Source organism: Pelophylax lessonae (assembly GCF_965119305.1).
Source record: "Pelophylax lessonae genome assembly, chromosome: 7".
Taxonomy (NCBI): Eukaryota; Metazoa; Chordata; class Amphibia; order Anura; family Ranidae; genus Pelophylax; species Pelophylax lessonae.
This window is the reverse complement of record NC_138774.1, coordinates 37,135,386-37,159,414: the sequence shown is the minus strand read 5'-3', so window position 1 is coordinate 37,159,414 and position 24,029 is coordinate 37,135,386. Positions and strand designations below refer to the sequence as shown.

At 49.3% G+C, this 24,029-nt stretch overlaps 1 protein-coding gene across 1 annotated transcript; it reads left to right on the top strand.

Moving 5' to 3' along the window:
• Positions 1-5,772: 5,772 nt before the first annotated feature.
• On the top strand, positions 5,773-7,182 carry B3GALT4 (beta-1,3-galactosyltransferase 4). Its single transcript, XM_082263982.1, has one exon. The coding sequence runs from the start codon at positions 5,918-5,920 to the stop codon at positions 6,980-6,982; it is 1,065 nt and encodes a 354-aa protein (XP_082120108.1). The 5' UTR covers positions 5,773-5,917; the 3' UTR covers positions 6,983-7,182.
• Positions 7,183-24,029: the final 16,847 nt, after the last annotated feature.

Genomic DNA, 24,029 nt, shown 5'->3' with positions numbered 1-24,029 from the left:
CCAACCTGACACCCCACTATCCCCCTCCCCCAACCTGACATCCCCCTCTCCCAACCTGACACCCCACTATCCCCCACTCCCAACCTGACACCCCACTATCCCCCTCCCCCAACCTGACATCCCCCCTCTCCCAACCTGACACCCCACCATCCCCCTCCCCCAACCTGACACCCCACTATCCCCCTCTCCCAACCTGACACCCCACTATCCCCCTCTCCCAACCTGACACCCCACTATCCCCCTCCCCAACCTGACATCCCCCCTCTCCCAACCTGACACCCCACTACCCTCCTCTCCCAACCTGACACTCCCCCCCCCTCCCCCAGCCTGACACCCCACCATCCCCCCTCCCCCAACCTGACACCCCACTATCCCCCTCCCCCAACCTGACATATCCCCTCTCCCAACCTGACACCCCACTACCCCCCACTCCCAACCTGACACCCCGCTATCCTCCCTCCCCCAACCTGACATCCCACTATCCCCTCCCGCAACCTGACATCCCCCCTCTCCCAACCTGACACCCCACTATCCCCCCTCCTCCAACCTGACACCCCACTGTCCCCCTCCCCCAACCTGACATCCCCCTCTCCCAACCTGACACCCCACTATCCCCCTCCCCCAACCTGACATCCCCCCTCCCCCAACCTGACACCCCACCATCCCCCCTCCCCCAACACATGACACCCCACCACCTGCTCCCCAAACTGACACCCCACTATCCCCCTCCCCCACCTGACATCCATCCTCTCCCAACCTGACACCCCACTGTCCCCCCTCCCCCAACCTGACACCCCCACTATCCCCCTCCCCCACCTGACATCCATCCTCTCCCAACCTGACACCCCGCTGTCCTCCCTCCCCCACCTGACATCCATCCTCTCCCAACCTGACACCCCACTACCCCCCTCTCCCAACCTGACACCCCACTACCCCCCTCTCCCAACCTGACACCCCGCTGTCCTCCCTCCCCCAACCTGACATCCCACTATCCCCCTCCCCCACCTGACATCCATCCTCTCCCAACCTGACACCCCACTATCCCCCTCTCCCAACCTGACACCCCACTATCCCCCTCCCCATCCTGACATCCCCCCTCTCCCAACCTGACACCCCACTACCCTCCTCTCCCAACCTGACACTCCCCCCCCCTCCCCCAGCCTGACACCCCACCATCCCCCCTCCCCCAACCTGACACCCCACTATCCCCCTCCCCCAACCTGACATATCCCCTCTCCCAACCTGACACCCCACTACCCCCCACTCCCAACCTGACATCCCACTATCCCCTCCCGCAACCTGACATCCCCCCTCTCCCAACCTGACACCCCACTATCCCCCCTCCTCCAACCTGACACCCCACTATCCCCCTCCCCCAACCTGACATCCCCCTCTCCCAACCTGACACCCCACTATCCCCCTCCCCCAACCTGACATCCCCCCTCCCCCAACCTGACACCCCACCATCCCCCCTCCCCCAACACATGACACCCCACCACCTGCTCCCCAAACTGACACCCCACTATCCCCCTCCCCCACCTGTCATCCATCCTCTCCCAACCTGACACCCCACTACCCCCCTCTCCCAACCTGACACCCCACTGTCCCCCCTTCCCCAACCTGACATCCCCCCTCTCCCAACCTGACACCCCACTACCCCCCCCTCCCCCAGCCTGACACCCCACCATCCCCCCTCCCCCAACCTGACACCCCACTATCCCCCTCCCCCAACCTGACATCCCCCCTCTCCCAACCTGACACCCCGCTATCCTCCCTCCCCCAACCTGACATCCCACTATCCCCTCCCGCAACCTGACATCCATCCTCTCCCAACCTGACACCCCACCATCCCCCTCCCCCAACCTGACACCCCACCATCCCCCCTCCCCCAACCTGACACCCCACTATCCCCCTCTCCCAACCTGACACCCCACTATCCCCCTCTCCCAACCTGACACCCCACTATCCCCCTCCCCAACCTGACATCCCCCCTCTCCCAACCTGACACCCCACTACCCTCCTCTCCCAACCTGACACTCCCCCCCCTCCCCCAGCCTGACACCCCACCATCCCCCCTCCCCCAACCTGACACCCCACTATCCCCCTCCCCCAACCTGACATCCCCCCTCTCCCAACCTGACACCCCACTATCCCCCACTCCCAACCTGACACCCCACTATCCCCCTCCCCCAACCTGACATCCATCCTCTCCCAACCTGACACCCCACCATCCCCCTCCCCCAACCTGACACCCCACTATCCCCCTCTCCCAACCTGACACCCCACTATCCCCCTCCCCAACCTGACACCCCACTATCCCCCTCCCCAACCTGACATCCCCCCTCTCCCAACCTGACACCCCACTACCCTCCTCTCCCAACCTGACACTCCCCCCCCCCTCCCCCAGCCTGACACCCCACCATCCCCCCTCCCCCAACCTGACACCCCACTATCCCCCTCCCCCAACCTGACATATCCCCTCTCCCAACCTGACACCCCACTACCCCCCACTCCCAACCTGACACCCCGCTATCCTCCCTCCCCCAACCTGACATCCCACTATCCCCTCCCGCAACCTGACATCCCCCCTCTCCCAACCTGACACCCCACTATCCCCCCCCCTCCCAACCTGACACCCCACTATTCCCCCTCCTCCAACCTGACACCCCACTATCCCCCTCCCCCAACCTGACATCCCCCTCTCCCAACCTGACACCCCACTTTTCCAACAAGACACCCCACCAACCCCCTCCTCCACCCTGACACTGACTATCCCGCTCCTCCAACCTGACACCCCACTATCCCCCTCCCCCACCTGACACCCGCTATCCTCCCCCCTCCCCCAACCTGACACCCCATCACCCCCTCCCCCAACCTGACACCCCACCACCCCCCTACCCAACCTGACACCCCGCTGTCCTCCCTCCCCCAACCTGACATCCCACTATCCCCCTCCCCCACCTGACATCCATCCTCTCCCAACCTGACACCCCACTACCCCCCTCTCCCAACCTGACACCCCACTGTCCCCCCTCCCCCAACCTGACACCCCCACTATCCCCCTCCCCCACCTGACATCCATCCTCTCCCAACCTGACACCCCACTACCCCCCTCTCCCAACCTGACACCCCGCTGTCCTCCCTCCCCCAACCTGACATCCCACTATCCCCCTCCCCCACCTGACATCCATCCTCTCCCAACCTGACACCCCACTACCCCCCTCTCCCAACCTGACACCCCACTGTCCCCCCTCCCCCAACCTGACACCCCCACTATCCCCCTCCCCCACCTGACATCCATCCTCTCCCAACCTGACACCCCACTACCCCCCTCTCCCAACCTGACACCCCACTACCCCCCTCTCCCAACCTGACACCCCGCTGTCCTCCCTCCCCCAACCTGACATCCCACTATCCCCCTCCCCCACCTGACATCCATCCTCTCCCAACCTGAAACCCCACTACCCCCCTCTCCCAACCTGACACCCCACTGTCCCCCCTCCCCCAACCTGACATCCCCCCTCTCCCAACCTGACACCCCACTACCCCCCCCTCCCCCAGCCTGACACCCCACCATCCCCCCTCCCCCAACCTGACACCCCACTATCCCCCTCCCCCAACCTGACATCCCCCCTCTCCCAACCTGACACCCCACTACCCCCCACTCCCAACCTGACACCCCGCTATCCTCCCTCCCCCAACCTGACATCCCACTATCCCCTCCCGCAACCTGACATCCATCCTCTCCCAACCTGACACCCCACCATCCCCCTCCCCCAACCTGACACCCCACTATCCCCCTCTCCCAACCTGACACCCCACTATCCCCCTCTCCCAACCTGACACCCCACTATCCCCCTCCCCAACCTGACATCCCCCCTCTCCCAACCTGACACCCCACTACCCTCCTCTCCCAACCTGACACTCCCCCCCCCCTCCCCCAGCCTGACACCCCACCATCCCCCCTCCCCCAACCTGACACCCCACTATCCCCCTCCCCCATTCTGACATATCCCCTCTCCCAACCTGACACCCCACTACCCCCCACTCCCAACCTGACACCCCGCTATCCTCCCTCCCCCAACCTGACATCCCACTATCCCCTCCCGCAACCTGACATCCCCCCTCTCCCAACCTGACACCCCACTATCCCCCCTCCTCCAACCTGACACCCCACTATCCCCCTCCCCCAACCTGACATCCCCCTCTCCCAACCTGACACCCCACTATCCCCCTCCCCCAACCTGACATCCCCCCTCCCCCAACCTGACACCCCACCATCCCCCCTCCCCCAACACATGACACCCCACCACCTGCTCCCCAAACTGACACCCCACTATCCCCCTCCCCCACCTGTCATCCATCCTCTCCCAACCTGACACCCCACTACCCCCCTCTCCCAACCTGACACCCCACTGTCCCCCCTCCCCCAACCTGACATCCCCCCTCTCCCAACCTGACACCCCACTACCCCCCCCTCCCCCAGCCTGACACCCCACCATCCCTTCTCCCCCAACCTGACACCCCACTATCCCCCTCCCCCAACCTGACATCCCCCCTCTCCCAACCTGACACCCCGCTATCCTCCCTCCCCCAACCTGACATCCCACTATCCCCTCCCGCAACCTGACATCCATCCTCTCCCAACCTGACACCCCACCATCCCCCTCCCCCAACCTGACACCCCACCATCCCCCCTCCCCCAACCTGACACCCCACTATCCCCCTCTCCCAACCTGACACCCCACTATCCCCCTCTCCCAACCTGACACCCCACTATCCCCCTCCCCAACCTGACATCCCCCCTCTCCCAACCTGACACCCCACTACCCTCCTCTCCCAACCTGACACTCCCCCCCCCTCCCCCAGCCTGACACCCCACCATCCCCCCTCCCCCAACCTGACACCCCACTATCCCCCTCCCCCAACCTGACATCCCCCCTCTCCCAACCTGACACCCCACTATCCCCCACTCCCAACCTGACACCCCGCTATCCTCCCTCCCCCAACCTGACATCCCACTATCCCCTCCCGCAACCTGACATCCCCCCTCTCCCAACCTGACACCCCACTATCCCCCCCCCCTCCCAACCTGACACCCCACTATCCCCCCTCCTCCAACCTGACACCCCACTATCCCCCTCCCCCAACCTGACATCCCCCTCTCCCAACCTGACACCCCACTATCCCCCTCCCCCAACCTGACACCCCATTATCCCCCTCCCCCAACCTGACATCCCCCCTCCCCCAACCTGACACCCCACCATCCCCCCTCCCCCAACACATGACACCCCACCACCTCCTCCCCAAACTGACACCCCGCTATCCTCCCTCCCCCTACCTGACACCCCCCCCCCCCATATATATCAGTATTTCCCGGAGGGGGGAGAAGACAGATAAGCGGAGCTTCCACTTTTGGTTGGAACTCCGCTTTAAGGTTTTCCCCAACCTTATCCCCAGCATTATATATTAATAGTGTAAAGTCCTTGTGATACGTTTTGTCTTTCTGTGACCCCCCCCCAACTGACATCTAGGGCCAACTTTATTTTTTTATTTTACTCTTCAACCTTTCTTTTTGTTCTGTCTTCTTTTTTAGTGATACTTTAAACCTCTCCTCCATGAATCACCATGTGTTGTCTTTCCTGGAATAAAGCCCTCAGGTGTGATTATGAAATACAATTGCTCAGAATGACTCAAGATATGAAGACGTTCCTCAGGATGAACTTGCACTGAAACCCATTTCTCAGGCCCAACCTCTCGGTTTTTCTTCAAGCAGACAAAGACTACGGCTGATTCCTGATAGGATGTGATCACAAGTCGCTGCCTAAAGAAGCCAGGTGAAGAGTAAGCCAGTTGCATTCTGCTAGGATCGCAAAGCAGAGCTTAGAGAACTGGGCAGTATCCAGCTCTTCACATCATGCGACCAATTATCGCTGCTTGCCTACGCTTGTTCTGCATTCATAGACGACGTTGGTCTTCCATGTTTTTACTTCTCTCTTCACTTCTGCTGCTGCTGTTTCTGTCTCTTTCCGGGTATCTGGAAGAGTGTTTGTCTCGAACACTGCCCATCTTCTACCCAAACCCTTCTCAGCTTTCCTCTTCTCGACTCTCCCGCATCCCATTGCCACCTTTCCTGCTCTCTCCCGCCAATGCTTGCTCTCCGCCACCCTTACTCCTTATCTTAGTCTCCAGTGCCCCTTCCCATCGAGATAGAAGAGATGCAATCCGGCAAACTTGGGGGAGTCTCTCCTCTGCCACGTCTTCTTCGTCCCTAACTCTGTTCGTGTTGGCGGTTCCTGATAAAGCAGAAGAGAGATCAGCCCTGGTGCACGAGGCAGTCGCTCATGGAGACATCATTCAAGCCAACTTCACGGACTCTTACCGGAACCTAACGCTAAAAAGTCTGACCGGGTTGGCATGGGCCTTGCAGAAGTGCCAAGGTGCTGGATTTTTGCTCAAGACTGATGACGATGTCTTTGTCAACACTTTGGCCTTGTCAGCCTTTCTGAAGGAGCAGCAACAGGAACTCCAGTATCTCGGCCGGATACACTGGCATGTCCCCGCCTTTCGGGATCCAGAGAATCGCCACTATGTGTCACATGAGCTTTATGCCGGTGACCATTATCCCCCGTATTGTAGTGGCACCAGCTACATTTTGTCTCATGGAGCAGTCGGTCACCTTTTGCAGGAAGCTGGCAATGGCCCTTGGCCTGCAGTTGAGGATGTATACACGGGCATTTTGGCAAAGGTAGCTGGTATCGCCCCCCGACACGTCGCTAAGATAGCGGGTGCTGCATCAATCCCGCACAACAGTTGCTGTTATCGGACCATGTTTACCTCCCACAGACTTACACCCCGTGGCATGCAGGAGGCCTGGAATATGCTGAAAGAGGAAGGAGACCACTGGTGTCCCCCCCTAACATTACTCTTCTGCAGGACATTTGGGCAGCCAATGGATCAAGTTGAAAATGGAGCCAATTAACAAGTTGGAAATATGTTGTGTTGGTATTGGGGGGTTATGATTATTTCTTTGCCCTGGACCGACTAAATCTCTGAAACTATGTAAGCCAGGCACCTACGTGGGCAGCTAACTTTTTGGAACCTTTTCTGTTACGGATGAGAAATACGTTCACTCCTGAAAGCCTTCAGATGGCTTCTAAGTTCAAAAGACCAGCTCCTGGTTATCTGCTAAAGACCAGCTCCTGAGTATCTGCTAAAGACCAGCTCCTGATTATCTGCTAAAGACCAGCTCCTGATTATCTGCTAAAGACCAGCTCCTGAGTATCTGCTAAAGACCAGCTCCTGATTATCTGCTAAAGACCAGCCCCTGAGTATCTGCTAAAGACCAGCTCCTGAGTATCTGCTAAAGACCAGCTCCTGAGTATCTGCTAAAGACCAGCTCCTGAGTATCTGCTAAAGACCAGCTCCTGAGTATCTGCTAAAGACCAGCTCCTGAGTATCTGCTAAAGACCAGCTCCTGAGTATCTGCTAAAGACCAGCCCCTGAGTATCTGCTAAAGACCAGCCCCTGAGTATCTGCTAAAGACCAGCCCCTGAGTATCTGCTAAAGACCAGTTCCTGATTATCTGCTAAAGACCAGTTCCTGATTATCTGCTAAAGACCAGCTCCTGAGTATCTGCTAAAGACCAGCCCCTGAGTATCTGCTAAAGACCAGCCCCTGAGTATCTGCTAAAGACCAGCCCCTGAGTATCTGCTAAAGACCAGCCCCTGAGTATCTGCTAAAGACCAGCCCCTGAGTATCTGCTAAAGACCAGCTCCTGAGTATCTGCTAAAGACCAGCTCCTGAGTATCTGCTAAAGACCAGCTCCTGATTATCTGCTAAAGACCAGCTCCTGATTACCTGCTAAAGACCAGCTCCTGATTACCTGCTAAAGACCAGCTCCTGATTACCTGCTAAAGACCAGCTCCTGAGTATCTGCTAAAGACCAGCTCCTGAGTATCTGCTAAAGACCAGCTCCTGAGTATCTGCTAAAGACCAGCTCCTGAGTATCTGCTAAAGACCAGCTCCTGATTATCTGCTAAAGACCAGCTCCTGATTATCTGCTAAAGACCAGCTCCTGAGTATCTGCTAAAGACCAGCTCCTGATTATCTGCTAAAGACCAGCCCCTGAGTATCTGCTAAAGACCAGCCCCTGAGTATCTGCTAAAGACCAGCTCCTGAGTATCTGTATTAAATATCTGATAAGGGTATCTTGATTGGCAGCTGCCATTTACAATTTCTCATTCCTTTTTATAAACTCAGCAAGGTATAAGAAATATGGTTCCTGCCACCCTGAATATTTCTGGGGGATCCCGCTCAGGCAACCATTGTCCTATGAGATGGAAGCAGTTGTGAGGGTGCTGTCTGGGAGTGGTTCTGTCCTGACCCCCAAGGCACATTGGAAAGGTACTAGGATATTCCAGCAGCCGCACACCATTACCAGTCATAGGATCACCAGATAAAAGCAGCCTTAGCCTATGATCCTCCAATTGACTTTCCACACCTCTCCTAAATTGACATTCCACATGGTAGTGTAAAAGTTGAGGCCTCCTCCTCTTTCGTTCGCTTGCTACTTACTAGTCTGACTACCATCTATTCACATTTCTTAAAGCGGTGCCCCCTCCAAAAAAATTTAAGTCAGCAGCTACACATACTGTAGCTGCTGACTTTTAATATTAGGACACTTACCTGTCCTGGTGTCCAGCGATGTCGGCAACGCAGCTGATGTTTCCATTGGCTGTCGGGTGCTGCCGCCACCATTGCTGGTGAGGGAACCCGGCATTGTGGCTTCACGGGCGGGTCCCTAATGCGCATGCAGAGGCTCGGCGGCAGAGGAAGGAGGAGGGGGCCAAACGTCTGAGGAATAGCGCTGCGGCGCCGTCTCACTGAAGTGGGGAAGAGTACCTGTCAAAGAGAGGTACCCGTTCCCCCCCTCCCCCCTGAAAGGTGCCAAATGTGGCACCGGAGGGGGGGAGGAAGCACATGAGCGGAAGTTCCACTTTTGGATGGAATTCCGCTTTAATGTACACCAATAGACCCAGCACTGCTAGGTCTCTCTCAGCTTATACTAACATACTGTATATTGTTTTTCTTGATTTAACTTGTCGGCCAAATGTTGCAGCCATTGTTATTAATTACATTCTCATAATGAAATGTAATAAAAGAAAAAAAGTAGCCTCAGCTTGCTCCATCCAAGCCACGCCCCCAATGTGTTTCATCCCATGAAACGCGTTGGGGGGGGCTTGGATGGAGTGAGCTGTGGCTGCTTTTATCTGGTGATCCCATAATTGGAAATGGTGTATGGCTGCCGGAATATCCTTTTATCTTTGCATGGTTTCTGCTAGCAACAGACTCTCTTCATACATCAAGCCCCCCTTTTTTTTAATCCCTGTGTGAAATATCTTGGGCAGCTTCAGACACCCCAACTACTGAAGTTTACATTACTTTACTGAACTACTAAGACTATTCAAAATATGTTTGAGATCAGTTATCTTTTGAATGAACTCTGTGCAGTTGTGCATTACTGCCTCCCAATACTAGAGTGACTCTGCTGTTTACGACTTGATTTTTTTGGGGGTTCCCGAATACTCGGCAGTTAAAGTGCTTTTCTTCTGATAATATCCAAAAGCAGCTGTACCCCTGATCCCTCTGTGTCCTTGTTGGTTTCATATTTATGAAGAAACTTTTAATTCTTTGATTCTGATACCATTTGAGAGGTTTTGGCACTTTTTAAAACTCTTTTTAGGGCTTAAAACAACCCTTATCAACATTTCAAAGTAATGAACTGTTCAGGTCTTTTAGCAGGGAACCCTGCTAGAAATTAGAATGCCAATGTCATATACACCCCCCCCCCCACACACACAGGTCACCTCCTCCTGTGTGTCATAGCCCTTCCCCCAACATGACACCCCGCTATCCCCCTCCTCCACCCTGACACCCCCCTCCCCCAACATGACACCCCACTATCCCCCTCCCCCAACCTGACACCCCACTACCTCCCTCCCCCCACTCTGACACCCCACTATCCCAACGTGACACCCCGCTACCCCCCTTCACCAACCTGACACCCCCCCTCCCCCAACCTGATATCCAAAAGCAGCTGTACCCCCGATCCCTCTGTGTCTTCTTTGGTTTAATATTTATGAAGAAACTTTAATTTATTGATTCACTATCCCAACATGACAGTTTGGCTGCTTTGAATTCTGTCATTTTTTTTAAATTTGGCGCCGAGTACACGGAAGTGATGTTATGACATCACTTCCGGGTTTTTTAGACATGGAGAGCCGAATGCGGTTTTGATTGGGTCTTCAGCGGCCGTGCAGGTAGGATGCCCGGGTCTGCCAGTGGGACGGGAGACCCCGGCAAGCCGCGGAAGGCTCCTTGTAATGACAGCCGAGTGGCTTCTCAGCCGCTTTGATTGTCATTACAAGACAGCTGACTGTGGACGCCGGTACCGGGGTGATGCCTCTAGCTGCAGTTCTCACTCCGGTACAAGCACTTTCCCGAAATATCGGTAACCTCCGGGGCCGATTCCGATATATCGGGGAAAGTGCATATCAGCCCCCAATATATCGGTGTTGCCGATAATTGATCGATCCCTAATTTGAAGTGATTCCTGTGCATTTCCCGCATCACAATCACACTCTGTTCATGAAAACCGCTGTGGGTGTCAATGTTAAAGGAGAAGTACAGCAAAATGAGCTTTGGCTGTACTTCTCCTGTGGATCACAGGAGTGCAGTTCATTCGGCACTCCTTTGACCCGTTTTCAGCAGACAGCTGAAACCACAGAGCTGATTCAGGCTCAGGCAAGATCAAAACAACGACGTCAGGATCTGCCCACATGCCTAGACCGGCACCCGGCTCAGTGAGCCACTGAGAGCCTGAGCCAGCCGCTCCTGCCCTCTCCACAGCCCAGCGCTCCAGTAAACGAGGAGGGGGCAGAGCAGAGAGCCAGTGACTGACAGTCACCGACGCTCTGCTCTAGGAGCACTGAAAACCGAGCGATCAGCGGTGTTTGGTTGCTCAGTTCTCAGTGTTAGAGCCGGTGGGAGACAGATGCAGCATCGGTCTGATGCTGCATCTAGCTAATTAAGTATGAGAGCCGGTGTTCCGTGAGAATTACCTACCCGTGAGAAAAACCTACCCTCGTCACTTCCGGTGCACCCTCATTGTCTGTAACGCGGCGGTGACATTAAAACAGCTGCCCGACAATATGAATCATCTCCGCTCCTTCCCCTGACACTTCACTGATGTCGGCTAGTAAATATAAAAGCGCCGCCGGGTGTATGAGAAGATACATAACGGACCCGCCAGCCGCTTTTATATTTACTCGCCGACATCAGTGAAGTGACAGGGGAAGGAGCGGAGTAGATTCATATTGTCGGGCAGCTGTTTTAATGTCACCGCCGCGTGGGTAGCTTTTTTTCACGGACACCCTAATACTGTCATACTACTGCGCATGCCCAGTAGTCAGCTCCTTATCTTTTTCATTCGGTTTCCGGGGCTCTGAGCATGCGCAGTGCTGCGCTGCTCAGCTGTTCCTGCCCGGAAGTGACGAAGGTAGGTTTTTCTCACGGGGTAGGTAAATCTCACGTTACACCGGTCCACACTAGCGCGACTTGTCAGCCTGACAAGTCGCGCTCCCCTCGCGGTCCATTGACCGCTACAGGACCCGTTCTAATAGGAGCGACACAAGTCGCTCCGACTTAGAAAAAGGGTCCTGTACTACTTCGGGGCGACCTCGGAGCGACTTGCATAGACTTTCATTATGTGAAGTCCCTGCAAGTCGCTCCGAAGTAGTACAGAGTCTTATCGCCCCAGTGTGAACCGACTCTTATTCTTATTTTTTATTTATTTATTTTTTTTAAGTAAACAACACCCCAAAATCGGTTCACAAAACGCAGTGTGATTGGCCAAATTGGATCACATGGGTGTGAACAGAGTAAAACATTTAGAAACCCAAACCTGAGTCGTACTGCAGCAGTGTGGAGATGCAACCTCAGCCATGGCATGAGCTTTTGAACTGCGCGGAAATATTACCCAATCCTGTTCATCACAGCCCCGACCCAGTACTGCCATTTACGGTAATTATCTCTCATTGCTATGAGACTCTCCCGTACCGCACTGAAAAAAGGTCTCCCTTTTTGTACATTCCTAGCAGGCATTGTTTCTTTGTTTTGATAATGCTGCATGGCTTCCTATAAAGGACTGAATGATAAAACAGACTGTTATATGAATATAGAACTTACACTGACAATACAGACCAGCTGCAGTAGAGGTCTGCGTCCAACAGGGCCTCCTGGAACTTGTAGTTCCACCGCAGCTGCAGTGTCAGATGGTTTTGCTCCTGCGTATCCTTTATGATTTTGCAGTAGTAATGATTTGGTCTTCCTGTATTTCTATAAAATTTTGTAAAACTTTTGTAACTGTGATGTTTGCACGTGTAACTGTGATTCTGTGACCATGTGTACAAATCTCTCATTATGTGAAAATGTTACAACAGATTATAAATGTTAAGATTTTGGATTGGGAGTGTAATCATGTAAATCCAGAGATCTCTTTGCTTGTCGGATGTTGGCCCCCCTGCAGAATACTATGTGGATGTCAATCATAACTTGGCACTGGATGGGAATATGAAGCATGGAGGAAAGTTTGTGGGTGTCTTGAGGTTTCTACAGAGGCGCCTTGGTAAAATGCCCAAAAAATGCCCCAAAATTGTATACAAGCTGTTGGGTGGATCAAACCTGCCTTTTAGGTACACAAAACCATTACAACCTTCTAGCGATCAAGAATATCATCAGTTGATAAGGAGGATGTCAGTTGCCTTCATAGCTCCCTTGTTTGACCCTTTTTGCCTCTCCATCAGCTTTGGGGTCTCATTAGCTAAGTGATGGAGAAGAGAAACATTGGAAAACTGGTCAGTACCAGTTTGCTTTGGAAGAATAAATCACCTCTAACATTGGGTGTCCCACATGTATTGTCGTTGCTGCAACTATTAGAATAGTTTTTACATTTTTAGAATGGGGTGCCTCGAGATTGTTTATAATTTTAACCACATAACGACCACCCACCGCGGTTTTACTGCGGCAGGCAGCCGCTCCTGGGCAAAGCAGGCGGCTCTTCCGTCAGTCTCTGTGACGATTGCGGGAGGCTGGCTGCAATCTACGTGATTATGCGCAGTCGAGCCGCCCTGCCGCAGTAAATCTGCATGGGGCGGTAAGCAAGTGGTTAAAGGACAAGGCATTTGTAAAAAAAACGGAATTTCCACGAATAATTTCTTACAGTGCAGCCTAACTGGTTAGCTACAGCTATTTGTTCTCTTATCCCTTGCTCTGGTAATGGCACGGCAGCTCTAAAATCTGGCTGCACACCAACACAGAGGTGGTCTTGTCTCACGCTCAAGACTAGATAATAGACCTACGATGCTGATCATACATGCATGACTGCCTTCAGGTCCTAACATGGAAAAGGTGAAAAAATATGAAATTCATATTCTTAACCACTTGCCTACTGGGCACTTAATCCCCCCTCCTGCCCAGGCCAATCCTCAGCTTTCAGCGCTGTCGCACTTTGAATGACAATTGCGCGGTCATGCAACACTGTACCCAAATGACATTTTTATAATTTTTTTCGAACAAATAGAGATTTCTTTTGGTGGTATTTAATCACTACTGGGGTTTTTATTTTTTGCTGAACAAAAAAAGACCAAAAATTTTGAAAAAAAAAAACTGTTTTTATATTATGTTATAAAATTTTGCAAACAGGTAATTTTTCTCCTTCATTCATGTGCGCTGATGAGGCTGCGCTGATGGGCCCTGGTAGGCTGCACTGGTAGTCTGCACTGATGGGCACTGATAAGGTGACACCGATGGGCGAAACTGAAGGGCACTAATAGGCGACACTCGTGGGCACTGATGGGCACTAATAGGTGGCACTGATGGGCAATGATAGGCACTGGTAGGTGACACTTATGATGGGGCAAGGATAGTTGGCACTGGTGGGGGGCACTTGTGGGCACGGGTATGTGGCACTGGGGGCATAAATAATCCCTCTCCTCTATGGGACCGATGTCCCTCTGACAGCAGCTGGCAATCGTTTTTTTTTTTTCTCCACACACTGATAGTTTGAGGAGAAAAAAAACAGCTGATTGCCGGCTGCTGTTTACTTCACATGATCAGCTGTCATTGACTGACAGCTGATCACGTGGTAAGGGGGGCGGGATCGCCCCCTTACTCTGATCTGTGATCAGGCGAGTCTCATGGACTCGCCGATCACAGAGCAATTTGGGCAAACTCTGCAGGAAGCGCACATGCCACTCGTTGCCGGGAGGACGTCAATGTACGCCCTCCCGGCAATTTAGGTCTGCGCTGTAGCCGCCATTTTTTTTTTTTTGTAAATTCTTTATTTATGTAAGGAAACATGAAGGCATACAATAAAGTAACAGAAGGTGTAGCTGCCATTTTTGATGATATAGCACTTTTCACTATATTCAATACCTTTGTAGTTTATTATGGTATTGGGCACTGTTGGCATTTTTTTGATTTTTCACATTTTTATGCCGTGTTAGCATAATTAGTGCTCGCTGCCTTTGGACCAGTCAGACCTTTACATTGATTCATGTGTTGGTTGCGCTGATCTTTTTAGTTTATATATTTTTGCCTAACATAGAACAGGACTATCAGAAAAAGACCAAGTAATCCATAGAGGCTGGAGAGGAAAAAATGCCAGAGCCAATCCTGTCAACACCATGTGCCAAGGGATAAGTCAATAAACACAAAAATAAAATCATAAAAATAGAACACAAAAAAAAAAAATTAAAGTTCAACACCTTAAAGTCCCGGTTCTCTTTTTTTATTTTTGTGTTTATTGACTAATCCATAGAGGCTGCCTTTTATTTACTTACCTTTCTGCTGACTCCCTATGAGCCCATTCACATTAGCACGACTTGTGAGGCGACTTGTGTAGACCCAGGTCGCCCCAAGCAATGTTAATCAATCAGTGCTGTCTTAATTGGCACTACTGAAGTCGCTCCGACTTCAGAAAAGGGTCCTGTACTACTTTGAGGTGACTTGTGATCCGACTGTCCCATATACTTCAATGGGAGTCGCCTCCTTATCTTAATTGAAGCGACTTGTTATCAGACTTTCCAGGAAAGAAGAAAGAGATTAGCCAGGCATTCCCCACATTGCAGCCATGCCTATATGGTATGTATATATATATATATATATGTAATGGTATATATATTCCATTATCTCTGCTTGGTCTGTGTGAGTGGCACTGGTGGACACAGATAAGTGGCACTGATACGTGGCACTGGTGGACACTGATTCGTGGCACTGATTCGTGACACTTATAAGTGGCACTGGTGGACACTGATTCGTGGCACTGATTTGTGGCACTGGTGGACACTGATTTGTGGCACTGGTGGACACTGATTTGTGGCACTGGTGGACACTGATCTGTGGCACTGGTGGACACTGATCTGTGGCACTGGTGGACACTGATTTGTGGCACTGATACGTGGCACTGGTGGACACTGATTCGTGGCACTGATATGTGGCACTGATGGACAGTGGCATTGGTGGACACATACGTGGCACTGGTGGGCAGTGCCACTGGTGGACAGTGATACGTGGCAGTGGCACTGGTGGACACATATGTGGCACTGGTGGGCAGTGGCACTGGTGGACACTGATACGTGGCACTGGTGGGCAATGAGGAAATGAGTAAAAAAAAAAAACAGAAAAGGGGAATTAGGTCACAACACATCATATTCTGATTGGCCAAACACAAAGTCGTCTGTCATATAAGTCGCGCAAAATAATTCACAAGTCGCAGTAAAAAGTCGCTCTGACATGGTCGCGGCAGTGTGAACCGGTTCTACCTCTGCTGGAAATCTGTTCCAAGATTCTACTATTGTTTTCCCCAAAATGTATTCTGCTGCATCTCTGGTAATAAAAAAAAAAAATCCCAATAAGTCTATACAGTGCCTAGAAAAACTATTCATACCCCTTAAAATTTTCCACATTTTGTCATGCTACAACCAAAAATGTAAATGTATTTTGTTGGGATTTTTTGTGATAGACCAACACAAAGTGCCTCAAACCCAAGGGTGGGGACTTTATGGGCAAGAGTAAATCAAGAAGTGATGTTGAAAATAAAACAATTTATTCAATAATAGCAAAGTACATATTTATAATGGGATAAGCCCATAACCATAGATAGTGGTGTACGGGTAAAGGCCCATAGTGTGAAGTCAGAGAAAGTATGGAAAAAATTGTGACTTGAGTACAGTGATGTAGATCAACCTTTTTGCTAGAGCTTCAATCTATTGATTGGGTAGATTTTTGTGCATCTCTCCACTACCAACAGAGGGAGCGGACAGGTCCCGGAGGTGTATGCTGCTACTGAGATTGAAAGGACGGAACTTTCCTTTCCATGACGAGCAATAACGCCTGGAACAACCAGGAAATAAACCGCTGGATGCACAAAAATCTACCCAATCAATAGATTGAAGCTCTTTGAAGACAACTAATACAAACTGTGATGAAATCCATTAGGATCACACAGTCTAATCCAAAAGAGGTTGACACCACCTGTGAGCAGCATACGGTTCCCGCTGCAGTCTGAATATCTGAGAACAGTGCAGTTACATGCAATATCTGGGCTAGAAAACATAATTGGTGATCTATCGTTGATATAAAACGTAAAAGTGAAAACGTAAAACGTAAAAGAAAAATTGATAATCATAAAAATGAAAAATGAGTGTCCAAATGAATAAATCACTAATAATCACAATAATGTGTTTAAAAATGTCCAATTGAATGAGTCCCCAACAAAAAAACTAATATGGAGAAAAAACATAAATCCGCAAGTGCAATAATCCAAGGGGGGGAGGGATTCTTCCCAGGACACCAGGGGTATGTGAAGGAAGGGAACACCTCTGTGATGGAATATGATAAGCAGCTTACCAGATTTCTATGGCTGCTCAGATTAGTGAGTCATCCTCTCCCAGCTGTTAATCCAGACCACTGAAGGTCAGAAGTTATATAGGTACTTTATCAGCTCCAAGGAACCACCACTCAAGATGCAGGAGGATCAGTATAGGATTGGCACTCATCAATACATGTCATCAATCATAAGTGAATATGTGAAGAAAAGAGAGGCAAAGCCCATAGCGTAATCCCGTTTAAAAATTGAAATCTTGTTTATTAAAGGTTATACTCACAGTGTTTCATCAAATAACAGGCATATCAATGACTATGTCAGGGATGGAGATGCGGCGTCCCGCAAGTAGTCCCAGATAGTAGATGATGAAGGCCGGCTAGTTTCAGGGGGCGTGTGGACGTTGCGTCTGGAGTCGCCAACGTTTCGTCTCAATAGACTTCGTCTGGGCGTGAGACGAAACGTTGGCGACTCCAGACGCAACGTCCACACGCCCCCTGAAACTAGCCGGCCTTCATCATCTACTATCTGGGACTACTTGTGGGACGCCGCATCTCCATCCCTGACATAGTCATTGATATGCCTGTTATTTGATGAAACACTGTGAGTATAACCTTTAATAAACAAGATTTCAATTTTTAAACGGGATTACGCTATGGGCTTTGCCTCTCTTTTCTTCACATATTCACTTATGATTGATGACATGTATTGATGAGTGCCAATCCTATACTGATCCTCCTGCATCTTGAGTGGTGGTTCCTTGGAGCTGATAAAGTACCTATATAACTTCTGACCTTCAGTGGTCTGGATTAACAGCTGGGAGAGGCTGACTCACTAATCTGAGCAGCCATAGAAATCTGGTAAGCTGCTTATCATATTCCATCACAGAGGTGTTCCCTTCCTTCACATACCCCTGGTGTCCTGGGAAGAATCCCTCCCCCCCTTGGATTATTGCACTTGCGGATTTATGTTTTTTCTCCATATTAGTTTTTTTGTTGGGGACTCATTCAATTGGACATTTTTAAACACATTATTGTGATTATTAGTGATTTATTCATTTGGACACTAATTTTTCATTTTTATGATTATCAATTTTTCTTAGCGCTACACTTTTACGTTTTATTGCATTTTGAGTCACTGTTGGTTGATTTTGTGTTGGCTGCTGTTATTTATCATTCCTTTTTAATTCATTATATTAGCGCGGAAATTCTCTATTTTTATTCTTGCATTTTGATCTATCGTTGAGAAAGGCCCTCTTTGGGCCGAAACGCGCAGGACTTACTAGGATCATATCCAGGATCCCTTCCTTTTTGCTCTGGATTTCATTCTGTTTATCCACACTCGGAAAATAGAAATAGCAAAAAGGTTGATCTACATCACCGTACTCAAGTCACAATTTTTTCCATACTTTCTCTGACTTCACACTATGGGCCTTTACCCATACACCACTATCTATGGTTATGGGCTTATCCCATTATAAATATGTACTTTGCTATTATTGACTAAATTGTTTTATTTTCAACATCACTTCTTGATTTACTCTTGCCCATAAAGTCCCCACCCTTGGGTTTGAGGCACCCATATCCATATAATTTTAGAATCTTTCTGGGACGGCGGCAAAAACCTACTGCAGGGCTCCACCCGAGACAAAAAACTCCCCCCCTTCAAGACCAACACAAAGTGGCACATAATTGTGAAGTGGGAGGAAAATGATAAATGGTTTTCAAAATGTTTTACAAATAAATATGTGAAAAGTGTGGCTGCATTTGTATTCACCCCCTTGAGTCAATACTTTGTAGAACTGCCTTTCCCTGCAATTACAGCTGCAAGTCTTTTTGGGGATGTCTCTACCAACTTTGCACATCTAGAGAGGGACGTTTTTGCCCATTCTTTGAAAAATATCTCAAGCTCTGTCAGATTGGATGGAGATCGTCTGTGAACAGCAATTTTCAAGTCTTGCCACAGAGTTTTAATTGAATTTAGGTCTGGACTTTGACTGGGCCATTCGAACACAAGAATATCCTTTGATCTAAACCATTCCATTGTAGCTCTGGCTGTATGTTTAGGGACGTTGTCCTGCTGGAAGGTGAACCTCTGCCCCAGTCAAGTCTTTTACAGACTCTAACAGGTTTTCTTCTAAGATTGCCCTGTATTTGGCTCCATCCATCTTCCCATCAACTCTGACCAGCTTCCCTGTCCCTGCTGAGGAAAAGCATCCCTAGAACATAATGCTGCCACCACCATGTTTCACAGTGGGGATGGTGTGTTCAGTGTGATGTGCAGTGTTAGTTTTCCGCCACACATAGCTCGATGGCGGGCTGGGATTCCATAAGGCCCTCTGTCCTGGAACACCAGGACGACCAGTGCGACTCCCAGCTCCGCAACGCCGTCGTCATCCGAAGAATCGACTAACTAAATGCTGAAAAAAAAGCAGTAGTAAAAAAAAAAAGAGTAGTGTAAAAAAAACACACTTGAGAAAATAAAATCATAAAATAGAAGAAAGGCTGAGACTGTAGCCCCAGCACAGGGAAGCCTATCTTACTCCTTAACTAGGCATAAGACAAACTGAGTTGGGATGGCTGATAGCAGGGGGGTATTGGACCAGTGGGACAGCCCCCATAGGTGTGTCTATGTAAATTACTTTGTTTTTAACAAGTCTTATGCCTAGCTTGCTGCTATGGATAAGAGGTCAATACCCATTGGTGAAGACTGTCAGAGGACACCTTCTTCCACATGTTTGTTGTGTCCCCCACATGGCTTCTCACAAACTGCAAACTGGACTTTTTATGGCTTTCTTTCAGCAATGGCTTTCTTCTTGCCACTCTTTCATAAAGGGCAGATTTGTGGAGCGCACAACTAATAGTTGTGCTGTGGACAGATTCTCCCACCTGAGCTGTGGATCTCTCCTCTCCTCCAGAGTTACCATGGGCCTCTTGGCTGCTTCTCTGATGAATGCTCTCCTTGCCCAGCCTGTCAGTTTAGGTGGACGGCCATGTCTTGGTAGCTTTGCAGTTGTGCCATACTCTTTCCATTTTCGGATGTTGGATTGAACAGTGCTCTGTGAGATGTTCAAAGCTTGGGATATTTTTATTTATAACCTAACCCTGCTTTAAACTTCTCCACATCTTTATCCCTGACCTGTCGGGGGTCTTCCTTGGCTTTCATGATGCTTGTTTGTTCACTAAAGCCCCGTACACACGCACAGATCGTCGTCATACAAACGTCGGCGGACGAAAGATCTGCCGATTGTACGCGTGTTAGTATGGTGCCTCCGACAGCTGTCTGCACACAATCCGCGGACAAGAGTCTTTCTTGCAAACATGAAAATTTTTGTCTGCGGACACCAGAACGGACAATTGTTCGCCTGTCAGTACAGAAATCAGCCGACAGACCGCAGATTTGCAAGACTGGGCATGCTCAGAAAATAAAAAACACAGGGAAAGTTAACCATCACATGACATCACTTCTGCAGTCAGCGGACAAAATTCTTGTGCTGTCCTTGTGCTGTCTTTGCACTTTTCAACAGACACCGACATCCCGGGGAGAAAAGACGAACATTTGTATGACGACGATCCGTACGTGTGTACGGGGCTTGAGGTTCTTAAACAAACCTCTGAGGGCTTCACAGAACAGCAGTATTTATACTGAGATTAAATTACACACAGGTGTACTCTATTTACTAATTAGGTGACTTCTGAAGGCAATTAGTTCAACTAGATTTTAGTTAGAGGTATCAGAGTAAAGGGGGTGAATACAAATGCACGCCACACTTTCCAGATATTTATTTGTAAACCATTTTGAAAACCATTTATCATTTTCCTTCCACTTCACAATTATGTGCCACTTTGTGTTGGCCTATCACATAAAATCCCAATAAAATAAATTTATGTTTTTGGTTGTAACAAGACAAAATGTGGAAAATGTTAAGGGGTATGAATACTTTTTCCAGGCACTGTATAGACTTATTGGGATTTTTTTTTTATTACCAGAGATGCAGCAGAATACATTTTGGTGAAAACAATAGTAGATTCTTGGAACAGATTTCCAGCAGAGGTAGTGAGCCAGCAGAAAGGTAAGTAAATAAAAGGCAGCCTCTCTATGGATTAGTCCAGTGGTTCTCAACTCCGGTCCTCAGGACCCACTAACAGGCCAGGTTTGCAAGATAACCGAAATACATCACAGGTGATATAATTTGCTGCTAAGTGATTGCAATACTCCAGTCTGCATCTCCCCAAGGTAATACTTAAAATCTGGCCTGTTAGTGGGTCCTGAGGACTGGATTTGAGAACCACTGGATTAGTCAATAAACACAAAAATAAAAAAGGCAACCAGGACTTTTAAGGTGTTGAACTTTAATTTTATGATTTTATTTTTGTGTTTATTGACTTATCCCTAGTAATGGGGGTGATCAGCGACTTTTACAGGGACTGCGATAGTGATGTTAGTGGCAGTCAGTTCCCCCCTCAGTGTCAGATTGCCCCCGCACTCACAGTCCCTTTAAAAGTCTCTGATAACCATTACTAGGGATAAGTCAATAAACACAAAAATAAAAAAGGGAACCGGGACATTTAAGGTGTTGAATTTTTAATTACATTTTTGTATTTATTGACCTTTCCCTAGTGATGGTGGTGATCAGCGACTTTTAAAGGGACTGTGATAGTGTTACTAAGTGGGAACTAACTGCCATTGACATCACCAGTAACACTATCACAGTCCCTTTAAAAGTCGCTGATCACCACCATTACCATCAGCGACTTTTAAAGGGACTGTGAGTGCGGTGGGCAATCTGACACTAAGTGGGAACTGACTGCCACTGACATCACCAGTGTCAGATTGCCCACCACACTATCACAGTCCCTTTAAAAGTCGCTGATCACCACCATTACTAGGGATAAGTCAATAAATACAAAAATAAAATCATAAAAATAAAATTAAAAGTTCAATACCTTAAAAGTCCCGTTTGCCTTTTTTATTTTTGTGTTTATTGACTTATCCCTAGTAATGGTGGTGATCAGCGACTTTTAAAGGGACTGTGATAGTGTTACTGGTGATGTCAGTTGCAGTCAGTTCCCACTCAGTGTCAGATTGCCCACCGCACTCACAGTCCCTTTAAAAGTCGCTGATGGTAATGGTGGTGATCAGTGACTTTTAAAGGGACTGCAAAAGTGTTACTGGTGATGTTAGTGGCGGTCAGTTTCCCCTCAGTGTCAGATTGCCCACCGCACTCACAGTCCCCTTTAAAAGTCGCTGATCACCACCATTACTAGGGAAAGGTTAATAAATACAAAAATACAATTAAAGTTCAACACCTTAAGTGCCGGTTCACACTAATACGACTTGTCAGGTGACTTGGTCAGCCTGGCAAGTCGTGCACCGTCGCGGTCATTGAGTAGTACAGGACCGGTTCTAATAGGAGCGACACAAGTCGCTCCGACTTAGAAAAAGGATCCTTCGGGGCCACCTCAGAGCGACTTGCATAGACATTCATTTTATGAAGTCCGTGCAAGTCACGCTGCACGCGACTTAACAGGTCGCCCCTTAAGTCCGAGCTACCTAGTGTGAACCGGCACTAAAAGTCCCAGTTCCCTTTTTTATTTTTGTGTTTATTGACCTTTTCCTAGTTGTGGTGGTGATCAGCAACTTTTGAAGGGACTGTAATAGTGCAGTGGGCAATCTGACACGAAGGGGGAACTGACTGCCACCAACATCACCAGTGACACTAATACAGTGATCAGTGCTAATACTATACACCAGGGATCCTCAAACTACGGCCCTCCAGCTGTTGCAGAACTACACATCCCATGAGGCATTGTAAAACTCTGACATTCACAGACATGACTAGGTATGATGGGAATTGTAGTTCCTGAACAGCTGGAGGGCCGTAGTTTGAAGACCCCTGCTATACACGGTCACTCTGCTAATGACACTGGCTGGGAAGGGGTTAACATCTCGGGTAATCAAGGGGGTTAAATGTGTGATGTGTGCTGACTTTTACTAAAGATCTCTTTGTTTTTCATGCTCCCTCCAGACCATTGGGACTGTGACAGGCATGGACTTTTTCTTCTTGTTTAGCCAATGATGCAGATGAGTTGCACATGTAATGCAAAGATAACGAGGGGCCCGATCCTGTCCTGATCCCCTATTTTGCATCCAAAATATAGGTAGTATGCCTTTTCTACCACTGCTGTCAGACTGCACTTTTGAGATGAAAATGTAACATCGCCACAAAAGTAGCAGAAGTTATCTGCGTTGCTTACACAGTTTGGAGGCTTCTGATGGAAAATATCACGCAACTCTTGCTTGGAAATATTTGGCAATGACACTTTCACAAGCCACCAGATGTAACTGTATGATGCATAGATCTGACCAAGACAAATCTCCTTTCATAATAAAAGATTCATAAATTACAGTTCGGTAATCTTTAGTCTCAAAGTGAAGATGAATTTATACACTTCCATGTGGTACCATTTTCATTGTTCTGCCGTACTTTGCCTAGAAGTTACGAGCCATCAATGATCATCAGACACCTCCTTCCTTTGCAGGCAAATATACTTGCCTGTGTATAAATCTTTACTGTGCAATATCTTAAAAACTTTAAGCAACCAGCACCTTTATCGCCTGTTTTCTAATTCAACTAATCAAAATATGTAAGAATTAGCACATTTTATCTCGGAGGTCGATAATTTCCCAAAATTTGTAGACCAGTGAAATGGACAGGACATGGATCCGTTGGAAAATGATCAGATACAGTCGTAGCTACCTGAATATAATAGCCAGCTGTGGAGATTCCTCCATTCATACTGTTAACCACTTGCCGACCAGCCGCAGCATACATACTGCGGCATAGTGACGCTATCGTGCGAAATGACGTACCTGTACATCGTTTCATTCAATAGCCACTAGATGGCACCATCACGTCGCCAGAGGTGTGATCGTGCCGTGATTAGCTAGCGGGACTGTCAATCAACGGGTCCGTTGGCCACCCGCGATCACCCCTGGGAGAGGCAGAAAGCTGATGTAAACAAGACGGATCGCCGTTCTGTAAGAGCCGGTTCACACTACTCCGACTTGGGACGTGACTTTT

Bases quoted from the DNA above. Each gene is read 5' to 3' on its own strand.
- B3GALT4 (XM_082263982.1), top strand. From the start codon at position 5,918: ATGCGACCAATTATCGCTGCTTGCCTACGCTTGTTCTGCATTCATAGA.